This window comes from Mustela lutreola, chromosome 15 (genome assembly GCF_030435805.1).
Source record: "Mustela lutreola isolate mMusLut2 chromosome 15, mMusLut2.pri, whole genome shotgun sequence".
NCBI classification, from domain to species: Eukaryota; Metazoa; Chordata; class Mammalia; order Carnivora; family Mustelidae; genus Mustela; species Mustela lutreola.
Window position 1 is genome coordinate 35,985,657 of NC_081304.1, and position 19,242 is coordinate 36,004,898.

At 38.9% G+C, this 19,242-nt stretch overlaps 1 protein-coding gene across 6 annotated transcripts in view; it reads left to right on the forward strand.

Annotated features, from left to right (window-relative positions):
- Nucleotides 1–1,747: 1,747 nt before the first annotated feature.
- GGNBP2 (gametogenetin binding protein 2) overlaps nucleotides 1,748–19,242 on the forward strand; it is a 31,575-nt gene continuing 14,080 nt past the window's right edge. For 2 of the 6 annotated variants that reach the window (XM_059148442.1, XM_059148443.1), the window contains exons 1-7: nucleotides 1,748–1,937; nucleotides 2,448–2,646; nucleotides 9,540–9,620; nucleotides 11,113–11,366; nucleotides 13,442–13,540; nucleotides 17,418–17,543; nucleotides 17,633–17,746. In XM_059148442.1, the coding sequence (XP_059004425.1) occupies nucleotides 2,554–2,646; nucleotides 9,540–9,620; nucleotides 11,113–11,366; nucleotides 13,442–13,540; nucleotides 17,418–17,543; nucleotides 17,633–17,746 (767 nt within the window). In that variant the 5' untranslated portion in view covers nucleotides 1,748–1,937; nucleotides 2,448–2,553. Of the gene's footprint in view, nucleotides 1,938–2,447; nucleotides 2,647–9,539; nucleotides 9,621–11,112; nucleotides 11,367–13,441; nucleotides 13,541–14,582; nucleotides 16,782–17,417; nucleotides 17,544–17,632; nucleotides 17,747–19,242 lie in introns of those variants that run through there. The other 4 variants (XM_059148445.1, XM_059148447.1, XM_059148444.1 and 1 more) reach the window with 3 other exon arrangements.

The window sequence follows — 19,242 nt, forward strand, 5'->3', positions numbered from 1 at the left end:
CCTGGTAGGCTCAGTTGGTAGAGCATACAACTCTTCATCCCAGATTTGTGAGTTTGAACCCCATGTGGGGTGCAGAGATTACTTAATAAAAGACAAATCCAAATCAGGGAAAGTAACCTCAGATGGAAAGAGACTGCTGTGGTACCATTATGTTTTTTTATCTGGGTTTTCATACCTTTTCTAACTTAAGATTCAAATCCCCCAGGGAGAAAACTCTGTTCTTTGCTAGTACCCAGTGCATACTCAATAACCAGAGTTCTTTAAATTAGCACCTATATATTGAGCTTGTCATTTTCAATGTCCGTTACCAACCACAACCCAAAAGAAGTTTAAAAGATATAAAGTAGGTACATTAGTATTTGTAAAAGGCCCTTTAGGTCTTAAAAGCCACAGTACTCTTTTTTTCTTAGAGGAGTATTTTTACATAAAACACAAGATTCTCTCAAAAGCCCAAAGTTTGGTTATGCAGTCTCACCTGTCAGATGCGGCATGCTCGTCCTACATTCCTTTTGGAACCAAGCTAACGATCCCGTGTTCTGCTCTCCAAACATGGCCAAAAGACACAAATAGTAAGTACTTGCGGGATAATCACACCTTTGGGACTTAACAATGGCTCTTCCAGTTTATTATGTCACCTAACCTAACAGTGACAACACAATGTCAGAAGGCAACATGGCTAAAGATGCACTGTGGGGTTTTGTGTTGTTGCGAGTCTAAGATTTCAGGTGATGACGAAAACCCTTTTTACAGATCAGTATCACCGCTCTAGCCTATTCTACCAGGAAATACAGATCTGTCATCAGGATTAGTTAGTTGTAAAGCAGGAAATGGATCTATCCCTAAAATCATCAAGCCTTTCATAGGCAAAGTACTTCCCAACGACTGTTTTGGCTTTACAACAGGCTTCCCAAAGCCTTCAAGGTAGGAAAGGAGTACGCAGTGGCACGCAGAGTGCGGATGAACAGCCTCTACAGCGGCTCTGCTGCTCAGCAGAGGGTCAGAGACAAGGGCCTCTGGCCCGTCCCAGTACTTTGCCCAGGGAAATCCGTGTCCCGAGTCCCTAAGTTAATATTAAATCGGCCCAAGAAGTTTCTCTGGGCAGTGCGTGGACCAGCCTCTCCTCACACAGTCTTCCATCCGCCTCTAGTGTAGCAACTACAACGCAAAAGCATCCGCACTCCGGTAGTTTCCCTCGGCGGGACCTTGACGCAATCGCAGGCAAGGAAGCAGTGATGCGGCGGGCTCCGGGTGAATCGGGGTGTTCAGGAAAAGCGGCGTCAAGTACGTGGAAACCAAGCCTGGAGTTTCTCGCTCATCCGCCAGACGCTCGTCTCCCCTTCCCTCACTCCCGCTTTCCGCTCCCACTGACCTGGAAAGCGCCTCAGCTCCTCCCCACTTACCGAAGTCCTCCCAGGGCCTCGACCCTCGGGTGGGCCCGGAGTCTGCTCGGCTCCGCACCCTTTCCGCCCTCAAGAGAGCGGTTCCCAGGCCCGCGCGGCAGAGGGACAGAGGTTCGGGCCTATTCACTCCTCCTGGCAGCCCTATTTCGGATTTATTTGGGTAGCTAGACTCAGAGGAGGGGGTCGACCACGCGTTCGAGATACCCAAGGGAACACCCCCACCCCTCCAGCAGGGTTTCGAAAGAGGCGACCCGGGAGCGGCTGTCTACAGTCTCGCGAGAGGAGGCGGGGCTCCGCCCGGAGTTCTCGGCCCCTCCCTGCCCCACCCTCCCCACGTCCCCCGCCCTCCCTCCCCCACTCCCCGTGGCGCGAGCGGCTGACTGAACCTGGAGAGGAAACGGCATTCGGAGCCGCGCTCCCGCCCAGGCCGGCCCTGACGCGGGCCTCGTCAGCCGGTAACGGGGAGCAGAGGTGGGGGTCAGGGAGGCGACCACGAAAACGGTGAAGGTCAGAACCGAGGAGCCTCCTCCGAGAAGGGTGAGGAAAGGGTCTGAGCCTCCCTCCACAGACTCTGCAGAGCTGAGGCGGGGTCGACCCCTCCCAGGGGCGGGGTCGCGCTGGGCAACTGCAGCCCTGGGGACTGACTGGGCGGGGCGCGCCAAGAAAGGGGAGTAAGGGGTCAGCTGGGGGTTGAGGGCTCCCCGGCGGCGGGAAACAGGAGGTGGGCTGTGGAGCTGAGGCCGTGGGTGGGGTCCTGGAGCTGAGACTCCGGTGACGGGCTGGGGAAGCCCCGGGGCCAGCGGGTCCCTTCCGCCTCTCCTTTGGACCCTGACTGGAGGCCGGCGGGGGTGGGGGCTGGGGAGGGCGAGCGGCGCGAGGGGGCGGGTCCCGGCGTTGCTCGGCGCTGATTGGCTGAGCGCGTGTGGAATCGGGTGATGGGAAACGCAGCCCGGCTCTCCCGTGCCCTCCTGCTCCTCTCCCTCCCCCCTGTGGCGAAAGTGCTGCGCGGCGGCGGGTGCTTACGCTCGCGGGGTTTGGCTGTTGCAGGCAGGAGCTGGGAGGAGGCGGCAGCGGCAGCGGCAGGAGCAGCAGCGGCGGCGGCGGCAGCAGCTGGGAGGAGGTGGTGACGGTGGCAACGGCAGCGTCGGGGACGATGGCGCGACTGGTGGCAGTGTGCAGGGACGGGGAGGAGGAGTTCCCCTTCGAGAGGAGGCAGATTCCCCTCTACATAGACGACACCCTCACGGTGAGCGGGCCGGGCCGGGCCGGGCTCGCCGCTCCCCTGGCAGCTGTTTCCCCTCCTCCCCCTCCCCCAGGCCGAGCGCTGCGCACTGGAGAAAGAGTGTGTTGCAACTCCTAGGCGAGGCCTTCTCTCCGGCAGGCCCCACAAACTCGCCTTTGCAGTGTGTCGCACGGTAACCTCTGCGGGCCCCTGGCCCAGCGCTTCGTAAGCATTTCGAGCCCCTCTCGCCAGATTTCCCTTCCTTTTTGAACCCTCTTCCTTTCCCCCGTGTCTCAACGAGGCGCTGCTTTTGCCAAAGCACGCGCCTCGGAGTGGGGTTGAAGGATCTTGGGCGTTTAGGGCCTATCCTTTACAGAATCCACCTACCCTCGGGGAAGCTTAATTATCTGGAAATGTCGCAGCTGCCACTGCTACCTATGTATTTTTTCTCTCAATACTGTAGCTCACTACAGAAGCTTAATTACTTAGGGCGGAATGACATGCTCTCGCACAGTAAAGATTCCACTAAAATGATTTGGTTTCATTGTAAATAGTGTCATATTGCTTAGTACATTAAAACTCTCCGAAATGATTGTATTGGTAGGCCATGACTCTTCAAAATGGGTTTTCTTGGCAGTAGTTGTTTTTTAGTTTGCAGGTAACGTTTTCTTCTTCTTTTTTTAATAAAACAAAATTATTAAATGAAGAGCATTATAAAAAGCTGATTGCTCATCTCAAGTGTCAAAACCCACTTCTGGGTAGTTTTCTTTTTTAGAGTTGATGGTAGTACAGCATTACTGACCCTCTGCCCTGTGTTGCTGTACTATTTCCTTTGAAAGGAAATGGCAGAAATTTGAATTGAATCTGAACAGGAAATGAGTGCAGTTGCTTGCCACTATTTCTTAAGAAATGAAATGAACCTTTTCTGAATATCTTGAAATTTGCATTTTGATGATGCTGAAGCTTTGGGTTATACATTGCCTATTTTGATAGGTGTAACTCAGTCTCTTCATTTTATTACCTTTGCCTTTTTGCTTTTCAGAGGTAGTTCTGTTTTGTTCTTGAGTATTTTTTTTGCAAATATCTATTGAAGTTTTTTCAAATTTTATATAAAATGCAAGTCATTGTAGAGCTGCCACTCTATGCCTTTCTGTTTGCCAGTCTCAATTAAGACTTGATTGAGCTGCAGTACTTTTAAAAGGATTAGAAGAGCGATTTGGTGACTTAATTTGTTAGAACGTTTTATGTGAAAGCATCTTTTTTTTCATGGAAAGAAAGTGCATTTTTTTTCCCATGGTAAAAATGATTTGGCCTGACATAAAGGTAAATAGAATTTGTGTTGATGCATTAGAAAGTGCTTGTATGCCTTGGTTACGATTTGCGTATTTTTTACATTAAAAGTATAATGGAGTTGTATCTTAAGTTAAAAAGAAAAACTAGCACTTTGATCAAATTAAATGATGCATTTCTCCATTTGAAAACTCCTAATATGAGTTCATTTGTTACTTTCTTCTCTTCCTCTTACACACTTTTCTAGAGCACATAATTTGGTATCAACTTTGTTTGATTATTGTCCCAGAATGCCTTTGAAGTTTAAAAACCAGTGGGTTTAGACATAAGATTACTTTTGAGTGTATAATATCAAAGCATAGGGAACGCCAAAATAAATTTGCATATTTATAGCATTTTAAGAGACACTTAGTGACACTTTCTGACACTTCCTTATGGTCACATAACCACCTTTCCTGTGAGTGCAGCATTGACACATCTGTCATATAGCACTTTAAAACAGTGGTTGTTTTTATACTCTGTTCTCTGTACAATGATACTGATTTCTAAAATTTTCCATGGAAAAAAATGTAACCTTGCACTGTGATACATTATTGTACTTATTTCTCTTATTGGACTGAACTTGGTGGTTGAATATTCTTTTTATAGACTTGTGACCAAGGCCAATAAAATCTAGGGTCATTTAATTTAAATATCTCAAAATAGCATTTTATTTAGGAAAAGGTGCAGTTTTTCTTTAGAAGGGTTTTTATCACTAGGAATGAATGGGACTATTTATTGCTTTGTCTTGGAACTTGTGCATAGTCATGGAATGCTTAGTGAAATTTCTTGTCAAGAATGTCTTATATTTAGGGAAACAACTTTCTTTCAGAACTTTTTATTAACTACTACTCAGAAGAATGCAGAGCAAACACCTGTTGGAGAAGAGGGAGGGAAGATACCTGTAGCAGAAGTTTATGCTCTGCACTGGTCCACTAATAGTTTGATGGCAGTGTATCCCTGAAGTTAACATTTGGTCTGGTCTTTGTTCTTAGGGTTAATAGGTAATGCGTTGAAAAAACGTGTGATTTTTATTTCATGTAGTCTTAAAATCTTGTTAGCGCCTTCTAGTTAAGTCTGGTTACAGCTTTCACAGTTCAGTTATAAATGTTGTATCGTTTTAGTAACAGAAAGTTGAACCCTCTAGCCTTAATTCTACTGGTGATTTTAGGTTGGATTTGTAAAATGAAATTGAGAAGCTTGTATGGGAGGAAGTAGTCTCCTCTTTTATGCGGTATGTTAAATCCACGTTTAAGACTCATTTGGTAACTAAATGGGTTTGAATACTTGAGTACAGGTAATATAAGTGTATTTGAGAAAATCCCAAAGAATATTTAGGAAAGTGGTACACTATGTGGCCAAAATGCTTTCTGGTGTTACTGGAATTGTAAAATAGCAAATGGGCAGAATACGGATTTTATTTTAGAGATATTTTTGGAGAATTGCAATTTTTAAGTAGTATTTTTAAAAATTGAGTTAAAATGTATACCCTTTTTAAAATAATCTTGAAAAATAATGATATAACAAAGAAAAAAATTATCCTTCTACATCCCAGCGAAACCTAATTATAGCATTTGCTATAATTCTACTCATAGACACTTAGATGCAGAGTTGAGATGTATTGTCTACTGTAACAGTTTATATCTGGCTTTTTTTCACTAAATGTAATACTGAGAACATTTGTTCTTGTCATTCTTAAGTAGCTTTATTGGCCATGTAATAATTTGTTGTGTGACATCCATAATTTAATCATTATTCCTTTGTGGATATAGGGGTGATTCTGCTTTTGACTATGAATAATATTACAAGAATATAAATAATGCATAAGTCTATGCATTAAAAATTTTTTCCTCAGGCTTTGGAAGTACAGTTACTGGATCAAAGGAGAAGAGCCTTTTGTAAAGTTCTTGATACATAGTGTCACATTGCTATAATATTGCTTGGAAGCAGTTTACTCTCCTGATAATTCAAATGATCTAATTGGACCAGAGACTCTGATAATGGATTTTAATGGAGACATCAAAAGATAGTAAATGGTAGCATATTCACTTGGGGATTAGGTGTTTAGCATTTTTAAATTTAGTACTTAACGTTTTCTTTTAACTCTTAAATATTTAATTGATTTTACCAAAGGTGATAGATGTTACAAATAGCTGTGAGGATAAAGTGAAAAAGTAAAGCTACAGTGACAATGACTTTTAATAAAGACAAATTTAATATTGTTGGTTAGAGATTGTGAGAATGTGCTAAAAACAGATTATTTGTGGTCAGGAGAAACCAGGATAGATATTTAAGAGTGAAAGTGGGTAATGGATTCAATAAACTTTATAAAGCAGTAATTGCAGGACAATTACTGGTTCTATTTTTGGCCAGCTAGGGAAAGGCAACCTCATCATGAAGCAAAACACTAATGATTCCTCTGTGAAACCACACCTGAAATACTTTTCATGACTGTCTTCCTTTAGGTGACCTAGAATCTGAAGATTAAGTCAAGGAAGTGGTTTTAAAGAATTGGAAAAAATAGTGCTACTTTCCTCTTTGCCTTCCCTTTTTCCTTTTTTCTTATTGTCCTCTCTCAGTGTTAAAGAGCATATAGTGACTGTCTAGAAAACACCAAGGTAAAAAGCCATTGTCCTCAGTGTTTGAAAGGCAAGAACAGAATAATTTAGTGTGAGTGCAGAGTTTGTAATCAGGGTGGTATAGAGTAAGTACAAGAGAAAATTTAGTATTATACAAGCCAGTGAAACCCAGGAAAGACACAGTAATAGACTTAATCTTGACATTTATCTCTGCTGGTTAGGGGAAAATCAAATGATCTGAAATGAAGATATAAAAAATTTTTTAACCCTGTCCTTTGTTGTACCTTTTAGAAATGATTCCTAGGGCGCCTGGGTGGCTCAGTGGGTTAAAGCCTCTGCCTTCGGCTCGGGTCATGATCCCAGGGTCTTGGGATCTAGCCCGCAATGGGCTCTCTGCTCTGCAGGGAGTCGGCTTCCTTCTCTCTCTCTCTCTGCCTGCCTCTCTGCCTACTTGTGATCTCTATCTGTCAAATAAAATAAATAAAATCTTAAAAAAAAAAGAAATGATTCCTAAAGCAGGTATTATCCATTAAATTGTATTTTAAACATCAGCCGTTAGATCTCAAAATGTTAGATTTGTTCTTTGAGCTCTGCTTTAATTATTAAAACAATAAAACATATTTGATAAGAATAAAATTTCATTTATACAGAGTCAGAATTTAAGATTTTACCTATAAACCAGACTAGAGAGACCTTCATTTGGTTAAATAAGAAGCATTCTTTGAATGTTCCTTAAATTGGTAGCTTTGATCTTAAAATAGTACAGGTAATTATCTTAATTTTTTTATGGTGGCAATTGATATGTAGTAAAATGGTGTATATTTGTATCAAACAAGTGAGAATGCAAATCAAGGTGTTAGTTGCTTAAGTGGTAGATTTGGACTGACCTGCAGTGTTGTCTTGAGTTTATGTGGCTTTAAAAGTTTATCCTATACCTTTTTTCTGATTCGACAGTTCAGTTTCTTTGTATTTTAAACCATGTAGTGCTGACAAAAAACATGGGTTAACTGTACAGTACTACTAACTACTTTTATGTTTTATATGTTTTCATGGACCAGGATTTCTAATAATGGGATTATTAAGTTTTTTAAAAATTTGAGTAGATTCTGTTAAATATTAAGTATAGTGGACAGTATGGATCATTAGATTTTTTTGCCTACTTCTGTCATCCTCACTTGTTCATTTAGAAACACCTTGTTAAAGCAGACCAGTGACCAGTTTTGCTTAGTACTAGTGGTTAACATACGAAATTGCTTAGAACAACACCCAGTATATATGAAGTTACACTAAATGTCTCTATTATTACTACTGCCAGTCTTTGGAAATACTATTAAGACTGTAAGAGGGAGGACTAGAGAGAAGTCAGTAAACCTGAAAATTGGTAATTGATCCTTGAACCTATAAGATTTGGACATAATGGTCTATGTGTGTGGAAGAAGAAACTTCCAGAACAATAAAAGCTCTTGAGATGGAAGCATGTCTCTGAATTTGGTATAGTGAACATAGAATTGGAAGCAAGGAACACTAACTTCCCCTTGGTAATAAACAATATATGTGCATTGTAATAAATTTGGGAAAGGTAGGAACACATGAAGGAAAAAGTCTTACCTTTTCACTCTGTAGAGATAGGCCACATCTAACACATCATGTATTTTCTTTTTCTGTAAGAAAGTACCCACCTAAAAACATCTGAATCATTTTGTAATGCAGCTTTTGGTTCTGTGAAATACAGTGGTGTCCTGAATTGTTGAGTTCTTGGTATCCTTTTGTCTCTACTTCACATATCCTGTATTCCCCCCACATCAGATCAAGAGAAGATCTATCTATTGTTTATACTTTATTGTTAGTCCTTCACGTATTGTTAGAACAAGCATGTTTTAGGGCTGTCATTTCTAATCTGGAAGAAAAAGAATGGTCACGTCTATTAAGAAAGCAGATTTTTGTGGTGCTGGTTGTTGAAGAAGGAATCTTTTTAAGATCATGTTCAACTGGTTGGGGCATTTTTAGTGTTTTGTTTTTGCCTCAAATATATCTCTTTATCATGACTTCACTCTTTGGGTATGTAGGAGTTTGTGGTCCTTGTCATCTGGAAATAGAAGTTGTCCTAGCACAGTATGTTTAATACCTTTAACAATGTTTTAGTTAAGATATAAATGTGTTACTTTATTTCATTGTTTTGAAAGGCATACTTTTTTTGCTTATACATTTTACCATCTCTGACACTGGGATGTTTCTTTTATATGGTGACGTCTAACAGTTACAAAGTCTTTTTCCTAGTGGTATGTGACTGTGGTACTTTCTAAAATGAGTGGTGTCACAGATCAGTGACATGTTCTAATTAGTGATTCTCCATTATCTGATATGCAGAAATATCCTTAAGCTTTATATCCCTCCTCTGGTAGGGAATTTTGATAATTGAACAAATATCTCTGTATTCCTTTTGTTCCTGGTTAGAGCAAACATTTAGTATATGCCAGGTATTTTTCTGAGTTTTTCATATATGTTGTGTGATCTGTATGTGTATGGCCATTTGCATAATAATAATTAAGAGGAATAACTCAAAGTATGTATATTTAATGTAAAATATCAGGCTGTTTTACTTATTATTATTGGCCATTAAATGTAATTTAATCTTTACAGTCTACTTTGTGAGAGATATTAAACATTATTACTTAATCTCATTTTACAAATGAGGAAGCTGAAAATCAAACAGGTTAAGTAACTTGACCAGATTTATGACATACTTGTAAGTGGAGGAGCTGGGATTTGAACTCTTGTTTGTCTGACTGCAGTGTCCTTGCTTCTAATGATTATACCATTCCTGCCTTTAGAAACTTGTGGGTGGTGGTGGTGGTGGTGATTGTCTTAGCTTCTTTTGACAGGGGACAGGACTGGGATGTACTAATCCTGCTTTAGGGATCTATTTTTGTCCTCAGAGTGTATAAAATAGTTTGTAGCACATGTTCAAAGAGGATATAGTAATTGATTTTCATTCTTTTGCATATTAAGATGGTGATGGAATTCCCTGACAATGTTTTAAATCTCGATGGGCATCAGAATAATGGTGCACAACTAAAGCAGTTTATTCAGGTAATATTTTTTCTAAAATTAATGTTTTAAATGGGGTGTGTGTGTGTGTTTTGAAGAGTCATTTCAAAATTTTAGCTTTAAATATATCATTTTATCTGGGGCTCTCTGGGTCTTAAGATTGCACTGAAATTGTTTTCTTTTAGTATTGCTACATATTTGTGTACTTGTTACTATATTTATGCACTTGTTATATGAAAGAAATTTGGTGGTATTGTGTTGTACATGCCCCTTTGGCTTTACTTTCACCAAGCCATCTTTCCCTGTTTTTGAAAGACGGGGTATACAACTTTTCATTCGGGGTATACAACTTTTCATTGAGAACTTGTTGGTTTTCTTCTGTAGTGGTTGTTTTGTTCAAGTAAAAAAAAAAAAAAAATCCTGGTACTGTGAACTTCATGATTTGTATTTAATTTTTAAACAGTATGATACCTTATAAAATCCTGTATATAATCAAGATAATGGAAGGTAAATTGTTGCTGTACTTCAAAATTCTGTTTCTACTTTTGGAGAAAACTTTGAATGAAAGATTAATGGTAAATATGAGGAAATTCTTTGGAGTATCTTATCCATCTTTTCTGGTAAAGCTAGAAACACTATTTGTAGTATAACTGTAACTCCATCCAGATAGAAGTTATTTACTAGAGTTTTGCCCATTTCTCTACAGCTGAGGTTCTCAGTTATTTTTCTACCTTGTCATAACCAACAGATAATATTTATATGCACCACCCTGTTAGTTACTCACTGCAGGCTTCTTATATAGGTTTGATAGGCCTTGTTCTCTCCCACTAATCTGTAACACACCTGTCCATACCTCCAGGTTGAGAATTGCTGCTTTGCATGAGCACCATCCTAACTTGATTCTAGTAGCTAAATATAGTGTTCTTGTTAAAAATTGAGAGGAAGACATGGCACAGCTGCATTCCATCTTTTTTCTTTGTTTGAAATTTTTTTTTGAAAATTGTATTTGTTTGCAAGAGGGGCTGAGATAGCGACAGAGATAGCAGGAGAGAGCACAAGCAGGGAGGAAAGGGAGAAGTAAGCTCCCCGCTAAGCAGGGAGCCCTCTGTGGGACTCAATTCCAGGACCCTGTGATCATGACCTGACCTGAAGGCAGTTGCTTAACCAACTGAGCCATCCAGGCGTTCTAAAAATTTTATTTCAAGTGAGTGTACTAAGCTTAATAGTCTCTGAACAAACTGAATTTCCAGAGGCAGGGCTTCTTTTTGTATGCTGAGGCATGTAACTACTTAGCCCTGACATCCTCCCAGCAGAGTTTTTTAGACCTTAGATGCTAGAACAGAGGGCTTTGTGGAGCAAACTCAGTACAGCGTGGGCAAGGCCGACTTGTTTTTCTGACTCAGTTTCAGATAGAGATGGCAAGCCCTGCCCATACTGTACTCACTACACAAGGACAGGAACCAGAGTAGTAATAAAGAGAAATTTTATGTCTTTTTTAAGGACTGTTCTTCATTTTTCTCTTCCTCTTTCTCAGCGACATAGCATGCTTAAGCAGCAAGATCTAAGTATTGCCATGGTGGTGACGTCCCGTGAAGTATTGAGTGCACTTTCTCAGCTTGTCCCATGTGTTGGTTGTCGTCGCAGTGTGGAGCGCCTCTTTTCCCAGCTTGTAGAGTCTGGAAATCCTGCACTTGAACCCCTGACAGTAGGGCCCAAGGGAGTCCTATCTGTAACTCGAAGCTGCATGACTGATGCAAAGAAGCTTTATACCTTATTTTATGTACATGGGTAAGTATAATCAATAGGGGTTAGATGACTTAGTTAAAAATTTTAAACTTTGCGACAGTGGTGGCTCTTTTACTAAATTTGGTAGGGGCAAAGCTTGAGTCCAAAATCATTAATTTTTTAAAAGATTTTATTTATTTATTTGACAGAGAGATCACAGGTAGGCAGAGCAGCAGGCAGAGAGAGAGGTAGAAGCAGGCTCCCTGCTAAGCAGAGAGCCCAGTGAGTGGCTTGATCCCAGGACCTTGGGATCATGACCTAAGCGAAGGCAGAGGTTTTAACCCACTGAGCTACCAAGGCGCCCCCAAAACCATTAATTTTATTGAATATCTTCTGTGTGCCAGTGACTATACATATTGTTCTCATATGGAGAGAGGCAGGCAGTAGGCAAATGTATGATTTGTCAGGTAAGTTATAAGAGAGATGAGAATGTTTGGGTGAATTAATATGAAGGATGATTGGGGAAGGCTTCTATGATAAAATGACACTGAGTGTAGACTTTACTGAAGTGAGTAAATAAACCATGTACATATCTGCAGGAAGGCACAGAAGGAGGAGCAAGTGTCAAGTTTCAAAGTTTGGAGTTTTCCTGACATGTTTGAAGAACAGTAAGGAAGCCATTATGGCTGGAGCCAGGTGATTGAAGGGAATAGTAATAAAAGGCCTACTTATGTAGTGCCATCTTGAGTTTTTGGTTATTGTTGGGGTTTTGTTTTGTTTTGTTTTGTTTTTTTACTCTGAATAAGATGGGAAGATTTAGGAATGTTTTGAGCAGAGGAGTGACATGGTCTGACTTGAAGTTTGGCTTACTTTGACCTCTGTGTTGAGAATAAGTGGAAGGATGGTGGAAGGGGAAGAAACAAAAGCTATTTAATAATCCATGCGAGAGATGGTGACCAATGTGGTGGTCACAGAGGTAATAAGAAATGGTTGGATCCTGGGTATATTTTGAGGAATGAGCCAGTAGAATTTTTGGATAGATTGGCCATACAAGAGAACATCAAGGATGATTCTCAGTTTTGGGATCTAAAGAGCAGGACCATTGGTTTCCATTCACTGAGGTGGGTAAGAATGGGAGGAGCAATTTTGTAGAGCTCACTTTTGGACCTGTTAAGTTTGAGATACCAATTAGGCATCCAGGTGGAGTTCAGAGAGGTCTGCTCTGGAGATAAAAATTGATGTCATCAGCACATATGTAGTATTTGAACTATGTATAAACTACACACACACTCACACACATGGACATAATTTAAATCTGTGAGATGTGAGATGGTCACCAAAGTCTGAATATAAATAGGAAATGAGAAGGGGTCTGACAACAAAAGCCCTAGGCTTTTCTGTTTAGAGGTGGTGGTAGAGAGAATTTTTACTCTCCTGAGAAAAGGCTTAAGGGTTTTTGAATGGAAAACATAATGTGATCTTTGTTTTGAAACGATCACTTCAGCTGCTGAGTGAAGCCTAGAATGTAAAGGCAAAGGATGGGAAGCAAGGAGACCATTTGGGAGGTCAGCTATTGCACTTGACTAAGCTAGAGAGGTGAGTTGGAAATGGATGGTAATGGTGGAGGTGATAAATGATATATTTCTGGGTAATTCAAAAGTTAGAGTTGATAGTCTTTGCTGATTGGTTGGATGCAGGGTGGGCTATTAGCTGTAGGCATTTCTGTATTTGCGTAAAATTTCTGTTGATGGTTCCTCATCAAGGATCGTGTTTATTTAGATATTGTTTGAACAGGGCAAGATTGCTGAGAGGTAGCAGTCAGTCATAAAATATTTGAGTGTCAAGTGCACTGCTAGATACAGCGCAGATATAGGGATGAACAAGACGGATGCAGTCTGGGGGAATGAGTACATTGAATAGAACAGGTCTCTTTCAACATACTGACAGACTGGGAATGGACGGGAGAAGACAATTGTACGGATTCTTCTCGGTTAGAAATTGATGAGAAATTTTCAAGGTAAGTGATGTGTCTATAATACTTGAAATACACGTTTGCACTAAAAGGTAGTAAACAGATTTTGAAAATTCTGAAGAAAAATGAATATTAATCAAACTTTTAATGATTTATTTTTGATTAGGTCCAAACTTAATGACATGATAGATGCTATTCCAAAAAGTAAAAAGAACAAGAGATGTCAGTTGCACTCCTTAGATACGCACAAACCAAAACCTTTGGGGTAAGTAGAATTGACTGTCAAGATCCTTAGTAATTGTTAAGATTATAAATGTTGATTGTATTTAGTGAAACAAACAAAAAAACCAGTTAGTTTTGCTTTATCAATTAGTTAACACTGTAACATAGGTTAAAATAAATCTGTCTCCTAATTCTGTAAGGCCTTTTTGCATTGAGACTGTGTAGGGTCTCAGTATAGATTTGATTTTTATTTTGGAGTTATTTTTTTTCTTATATTAAATATGTTTCAAAGGAAGGAAGTTGAGATCTTTATTTAGCCAATACTGAGTTTTTCAAGGTAGTGACATAATTCTTTGATCTGTATAATAGTCATAATGTATAAATCATTGTTCTTGTCTTTCTTATCTCTAGGTCTCCCTAATTTATCAAGGATTAAAAAAAAAGTCTTGGATTAGTTGTAACAATGTATATTTATGTAACTAATTTGCAGTTTTGTTCTGGTTAGGTGGTACAATGTCCAAGGCTACTTTTGCCCTCATCTCCCAGCACATTATTACATTTGCCCCCCTACAAAATTGCTTTAGGTTGGGGGTGGTTAGGAAAAGGTATTGAATTTGAAGGGGGTGCTTCTAAGAAGTAACTTGTGTTTTGAGGAGAATGGGATGATATAAAACAATACTGGATTGCCTTTAAAAAATTAGTTTTTGAATATCTCATGAGTAGTGCTAATATCATTGTTGTATAGATCTTTTCCTTCCTGATAAAAGACCTGGATGACTAATTGGTGGTATGTTGATAATCTGTTAGCAAGTTTGTTTGTTTTCCTATACTCAGGAACAAAATCTTAAAACAATTTTATTATGAAAACTGCCTAACGTATAGGGAAGACTATTCAGCAACCTTCCTTCCTACCAGATATCGTCACCCTGATTCAGTAGTGTTATTAAGATTTGTCACATTTGTTTTATTTATCCATCTTTTTCTTTGCTGAAGTACTTTATTTTTTTTTAATTACTATTATTATTTTTTTTGCTGAAGTATTTTTTTTTTTTTAATTTTTTTTAATTGCTGAAGTATTTTAAAACAAGTCCCAGGCATCACACTTTTTTGCTCCTGCGTATTTCCACATCCATCTCTAAATACATGGACATTTTCTTTCATAATGACACTGCCATTATAACACTTAAAAGAGTTAACTATAATAATCTGATACCCAAATTAGATTTCCACATTTTTCTCTAAAAGTGCCTTTTTAAAAAATGGATTTGTTAGAATCAGGATCCAGACTGAACCACAAAGTATATGGTACCTAATGTGCGAGTACTCTGAACCTGCAGTAAAGCTCCATACAACTTAAAGTGGTTATCGAAAGAAAATTATTTTACACAACTGATTTACAAATCTCTTTAGAGAATTCCTATCTTTCAAACGTAAAATTCAGTCTAGTTTTCTCATTAAGACAGTAATGACCTGAATGACCTGTTGGCTAAAGCCACAAGAGTAGTAACCTACTGCAAAAAGCCTGCCTTCTGATTTTCTTGTTATGAATTTTCTTCATTGCGGAACCAAAAGAGCAACAGATAACCTCAACATCTTACATAGCTGTTCATTGGTACCTTCCTTCAAAGAGCAGTTCTTCTACCTTTGCTCCAGGTTCCATTTCTCAAGTGACTGCTTTATCAATTACCCACTTGTGTTAAATTGGCATACAGCTCTGTTTTCCTATCTTTCAGTTTAAAAACAGAAACAAACCTCCACAGACTTCACACTCCCCTTCAGCAACAGCCCCACCGCATGGGAAGCCAAATGTTTTAGAAGGTTGTTTGCTGAATTATGAAATCAGTGAGTTGATCTTGAGCACTGTCTCCTAAGGGAGCTTCAGGTACTTCAGGTATTTCCACACTCCATATGGATAGCAGGCCAGGGAGTACAGTGTGCTTAGCCGAGACTCCCCCCTCCTCCATTTTGGATGGCTACTGCCATTGTATGATACTGTGACTCTCCATTTTACACATTTCAACTGTTTATCCCCCCCCCCCTTTTCTGTTTAGACATTCTCCAGGGAAGTGTTAACAGTTGATTAGGTTGAAACCTAATCAATGGCAACAATCCAGCTCAGTCTTCTTTTTGAAAGTATTCTTGTATCCATGCAAGTAAACCCAAGTTATTGGCTGCTTGGGAGTAAGTTTGAGATCCTGAAGAAAAGTCTAGGCTACAGTCGTAGGCCTGTAACCGAAGACTGAAGATTATCTTAGAGAATAGTATATAAAGTCTACCTAGAGAGAGAGTAGAGTAAGAGAGAAGAATGCTGAGGAATTCAACGTATTGGTAGAAAAGAATCTAGTAAAGAATCTTGAGAAAGAGTGGCCAGAGAGGTAGAAGGAAGCCAAGGGAAAAGAGTGTTAGCTGTGTTGAATGCTCCTGAATCATCAAGGACCCAGAAGTGTCCATTGGATATAGCAGCACTGTGGTAATTGGTGATCTTGATGACTAAATCTGTGGTTGAGTGGAAACAATCCAGATAAGAATGGGTAGAAAAGTGATTGCAATCTAAGGTTATGGTGGATTAAGCTATGAGTGGAAAGTACAGGAGTGGAAAGACTTCTTTTTCAGAAATCTTGATCTTGAAAGGATGGAGTGATAGAAAGTCGAGAGAGGTTATAGATAAAGTCTTAATTTTAACTGTAGCATTTTTTTAGAAGTATTTCTTGGATTAATGCTCTTGTGTTCTGATGATATAATAATCATTCCCCACACTGATTTCTTGAACCTTTTCCTGAATTATGAGAACTTGAGTTTGAGAGTTAATCAGTTTTAGGAAATTGTGGATCGCTCACGCATGATTAGAAAGAGAAGAAATAAGGGGATAGAGAGTTGAAGGATAGAACATGGAAGATAGCAGTTGTTGAGGTCTTTGTTTCAAATTAGGGTGCTGAACCTTGCTTGAGGTCTTGTTTCAGGGAATAGGGAGCTGAATTGTATGGATGAACTTAAATAGTGGGCAGGGAGTTGAGAAGTACCTATTCAGCATATAGAGAAGGTTAAGTAAAGATTCAGAGGTTTTTCCATCTCAAGCATCCAAGGTAACATTTCTGGGACTGTAGGCAGACCTGCAGAGGAACAGGCAGGAGTCAGTTGTTCAGAATCATGAAATATCAAGAAGACTGTCATTGAATGGAATATAGATCCACATTTCTTTTGGAATGTACATCTGCCAACAAAGCAAAATGCAGGACCAACGCCACACTGAAACCTGTGGGGGAGGGAGAGTCTGGGAAGTTTTAGTAAGTTTTTAAAAAATTACTTATATAGTACTTATTACTGATAAAGGCTGTGTAAAATGTAAAATGTTCCTCTTAGTGTGCTGTGTTTATTTTAGTAAATGTAAAATTTTATTGTAGTTAATGTAAAAATGTATTTACCATAATTACATTAATCTGATTTTTTTTTTCCCTCAGCTAATTATAAATGTGAAGGTACAAAACATTGAGTTTTGTTGCCATGGATTAGATATAAAATCACATTAAGTAGAACAAAACTTACTAGAATTTTCAATTTGTGGAAGATTGAACAATTTTATAGATGAAAATATAATTTCTTTTAGCTTTGTTGACTTTAAAGCATTCCAAGTAGATTTGCTTATAAAATGCTTAGTATCTAATGAGTTGGTATCTTGATAAATGTAAATGTTGTTAAATTGTGTCAGATAAACTTAATAGTTGAGCAGAAATTTTTATATAAAAGTATGAGCATATGTCTAATATTTTAATATGGCTAAAATGAATATGTAATTATATACAAATTTGTAAACTTATTATACTAATATGTATTAAAGAGTTCATGATTTTAATTTAGACTATAGAAATTATTCCTTCAGATTATCTGAGTGTCACTAAGCTTTGTACTATACTGTACTACAGTGAAGGGAGCAGTAGCAGTGTCAGTTCAGAGAAGTTAAGTACAGATAAGAGAAGTAGTGAAGACCACAGGAAGGACAGCAAGTGTAGGATCATTTTCCATTATGGACCTTTCCAGGGAACAGCCAGGTAAAATCAAGCAATCCTTTACTCTGCCTTTTTTAATGTTTTAATGTTTATCTAGTCCTCCTTTCACTAATATGTGTTTCTTTCTGCAGAGGTTGTTGGATGGACGTATGGGAACTAATGTCCCAAGAATGCAGGGATGAAGTAGTTTTAATCGACTCTAGTTGTCTTTTAGAAACACTAGAAACTTACCTGCGAAAACACAGGTGAGTCTAAAGGTCATTGCTATATAGTTGGAAGGTGCTGTAAGTGCTCTCTCAGTTATCCAGATTGACCTCTTACCTCCTTCATATAATAGCACTCCAGTCTTCCCATTAATACCTGGTGCTAGGCAGAGCTTAATATTAGGATAAGCATTTCTTTATGGGATGACTCTCAGTGTTAGCCTTCTTGTGTTGAGCCAGCATCTCCTCTTTTTGTATTTTTTACCTGTTGGTTCCACGCCAGTGAAGTGTACTTAGTTGGGGAAAGTACTGAATCACTTTAGAAACTCTAGTATTCCTTGTTTTTATGATAGAAGCATTTCATGTTGTCATTTTCAAAATTAAAGTTTAAATTAGTGGTTTTCATTTAGTACTATTTTGAATAATTTCTTCTATAATCATTTGTCAAGACCTAAAAATAGAGTTGGAATTTGTGTGGTTCATGTACTGAAAAAGTAACTTCAGGTTTTTCTTTTTAGAATACCATTTTATAAAGGAATTTTCTCTTTTCTTTTCTTTTCTTTCCTTCTTTCGTTCCTTCCTTCTACATTTTATTTATTTGAGACAGAGAGTGCACAAGGAGGAGACGGACAGCGGGAAAGGGAGAAGCAGGCTCTCTGCTGAGCAAGGAGCCCAATGTGGAGCTCCATCCCAGGACTCTGGGATATGACCTGAGCTGAAAGCAGATGCTTAAATGACTGAGCCACCCAGGTGTCCTACAAAGGAATTTTCTAAGTGTCATTAGCATTTGGAAATTTGTAGGTAGGGAGAGTGCAGTAGGAAAGGAAACTGGTAAGGGAGCTGTCTAGAGATGGTATTCTAGGAGGGAGCTGTACTCTTTTAATGTAAATTTGTCACATGTTTGGTGTTTGGTTTTGTGTTCTTTGACCTGGGACATAAATACATACTTACTTTAGGGATACTTCTAGAAAACATACGTGAATGATAAAAACTAGGGTTTATCAAGATTCATGTTTATATGGCAATGAGCTAATGACTTAATCTGCATACTAAGTTTATTCAGTGTTTTTCTTTTTTCAGTTACAAACTTCCTTGTTTATTTGCCTTTTTGGTTGATTATACCCAAGAGAGTAGAGAATATGTCAAGTATTTGCAGTTTTGACAGAGAGGGATTATACAGACAAAAAACATTTAAATATGTAGGTCCATTATAGATTGCTTCCTTTTTCAATATGAATTGATCCCTATATTCAACATTAATTGGTCCATCCAAAAGATAGCTTTTTGGGGTGATAAATGACTAGTTATAAGAGCTAATGTTTAGGAGTTTCCTGTAATGGTTGTAGATATTTCCTTTATTGGGGTGGCAATATTTTAGGGCTCTGAGCAGGTGGAATCTACTTAATAACTATCTGAAGGGTGGGGAGAAGTATGATTAAGAAAGATTGCTTTGAATCTGGGTTCTACTAATTATAACTTTGTACAAGTTACTTAACATTTCTATGCCTTCTTTTCTTAAGACAAAAATAATGATAGTA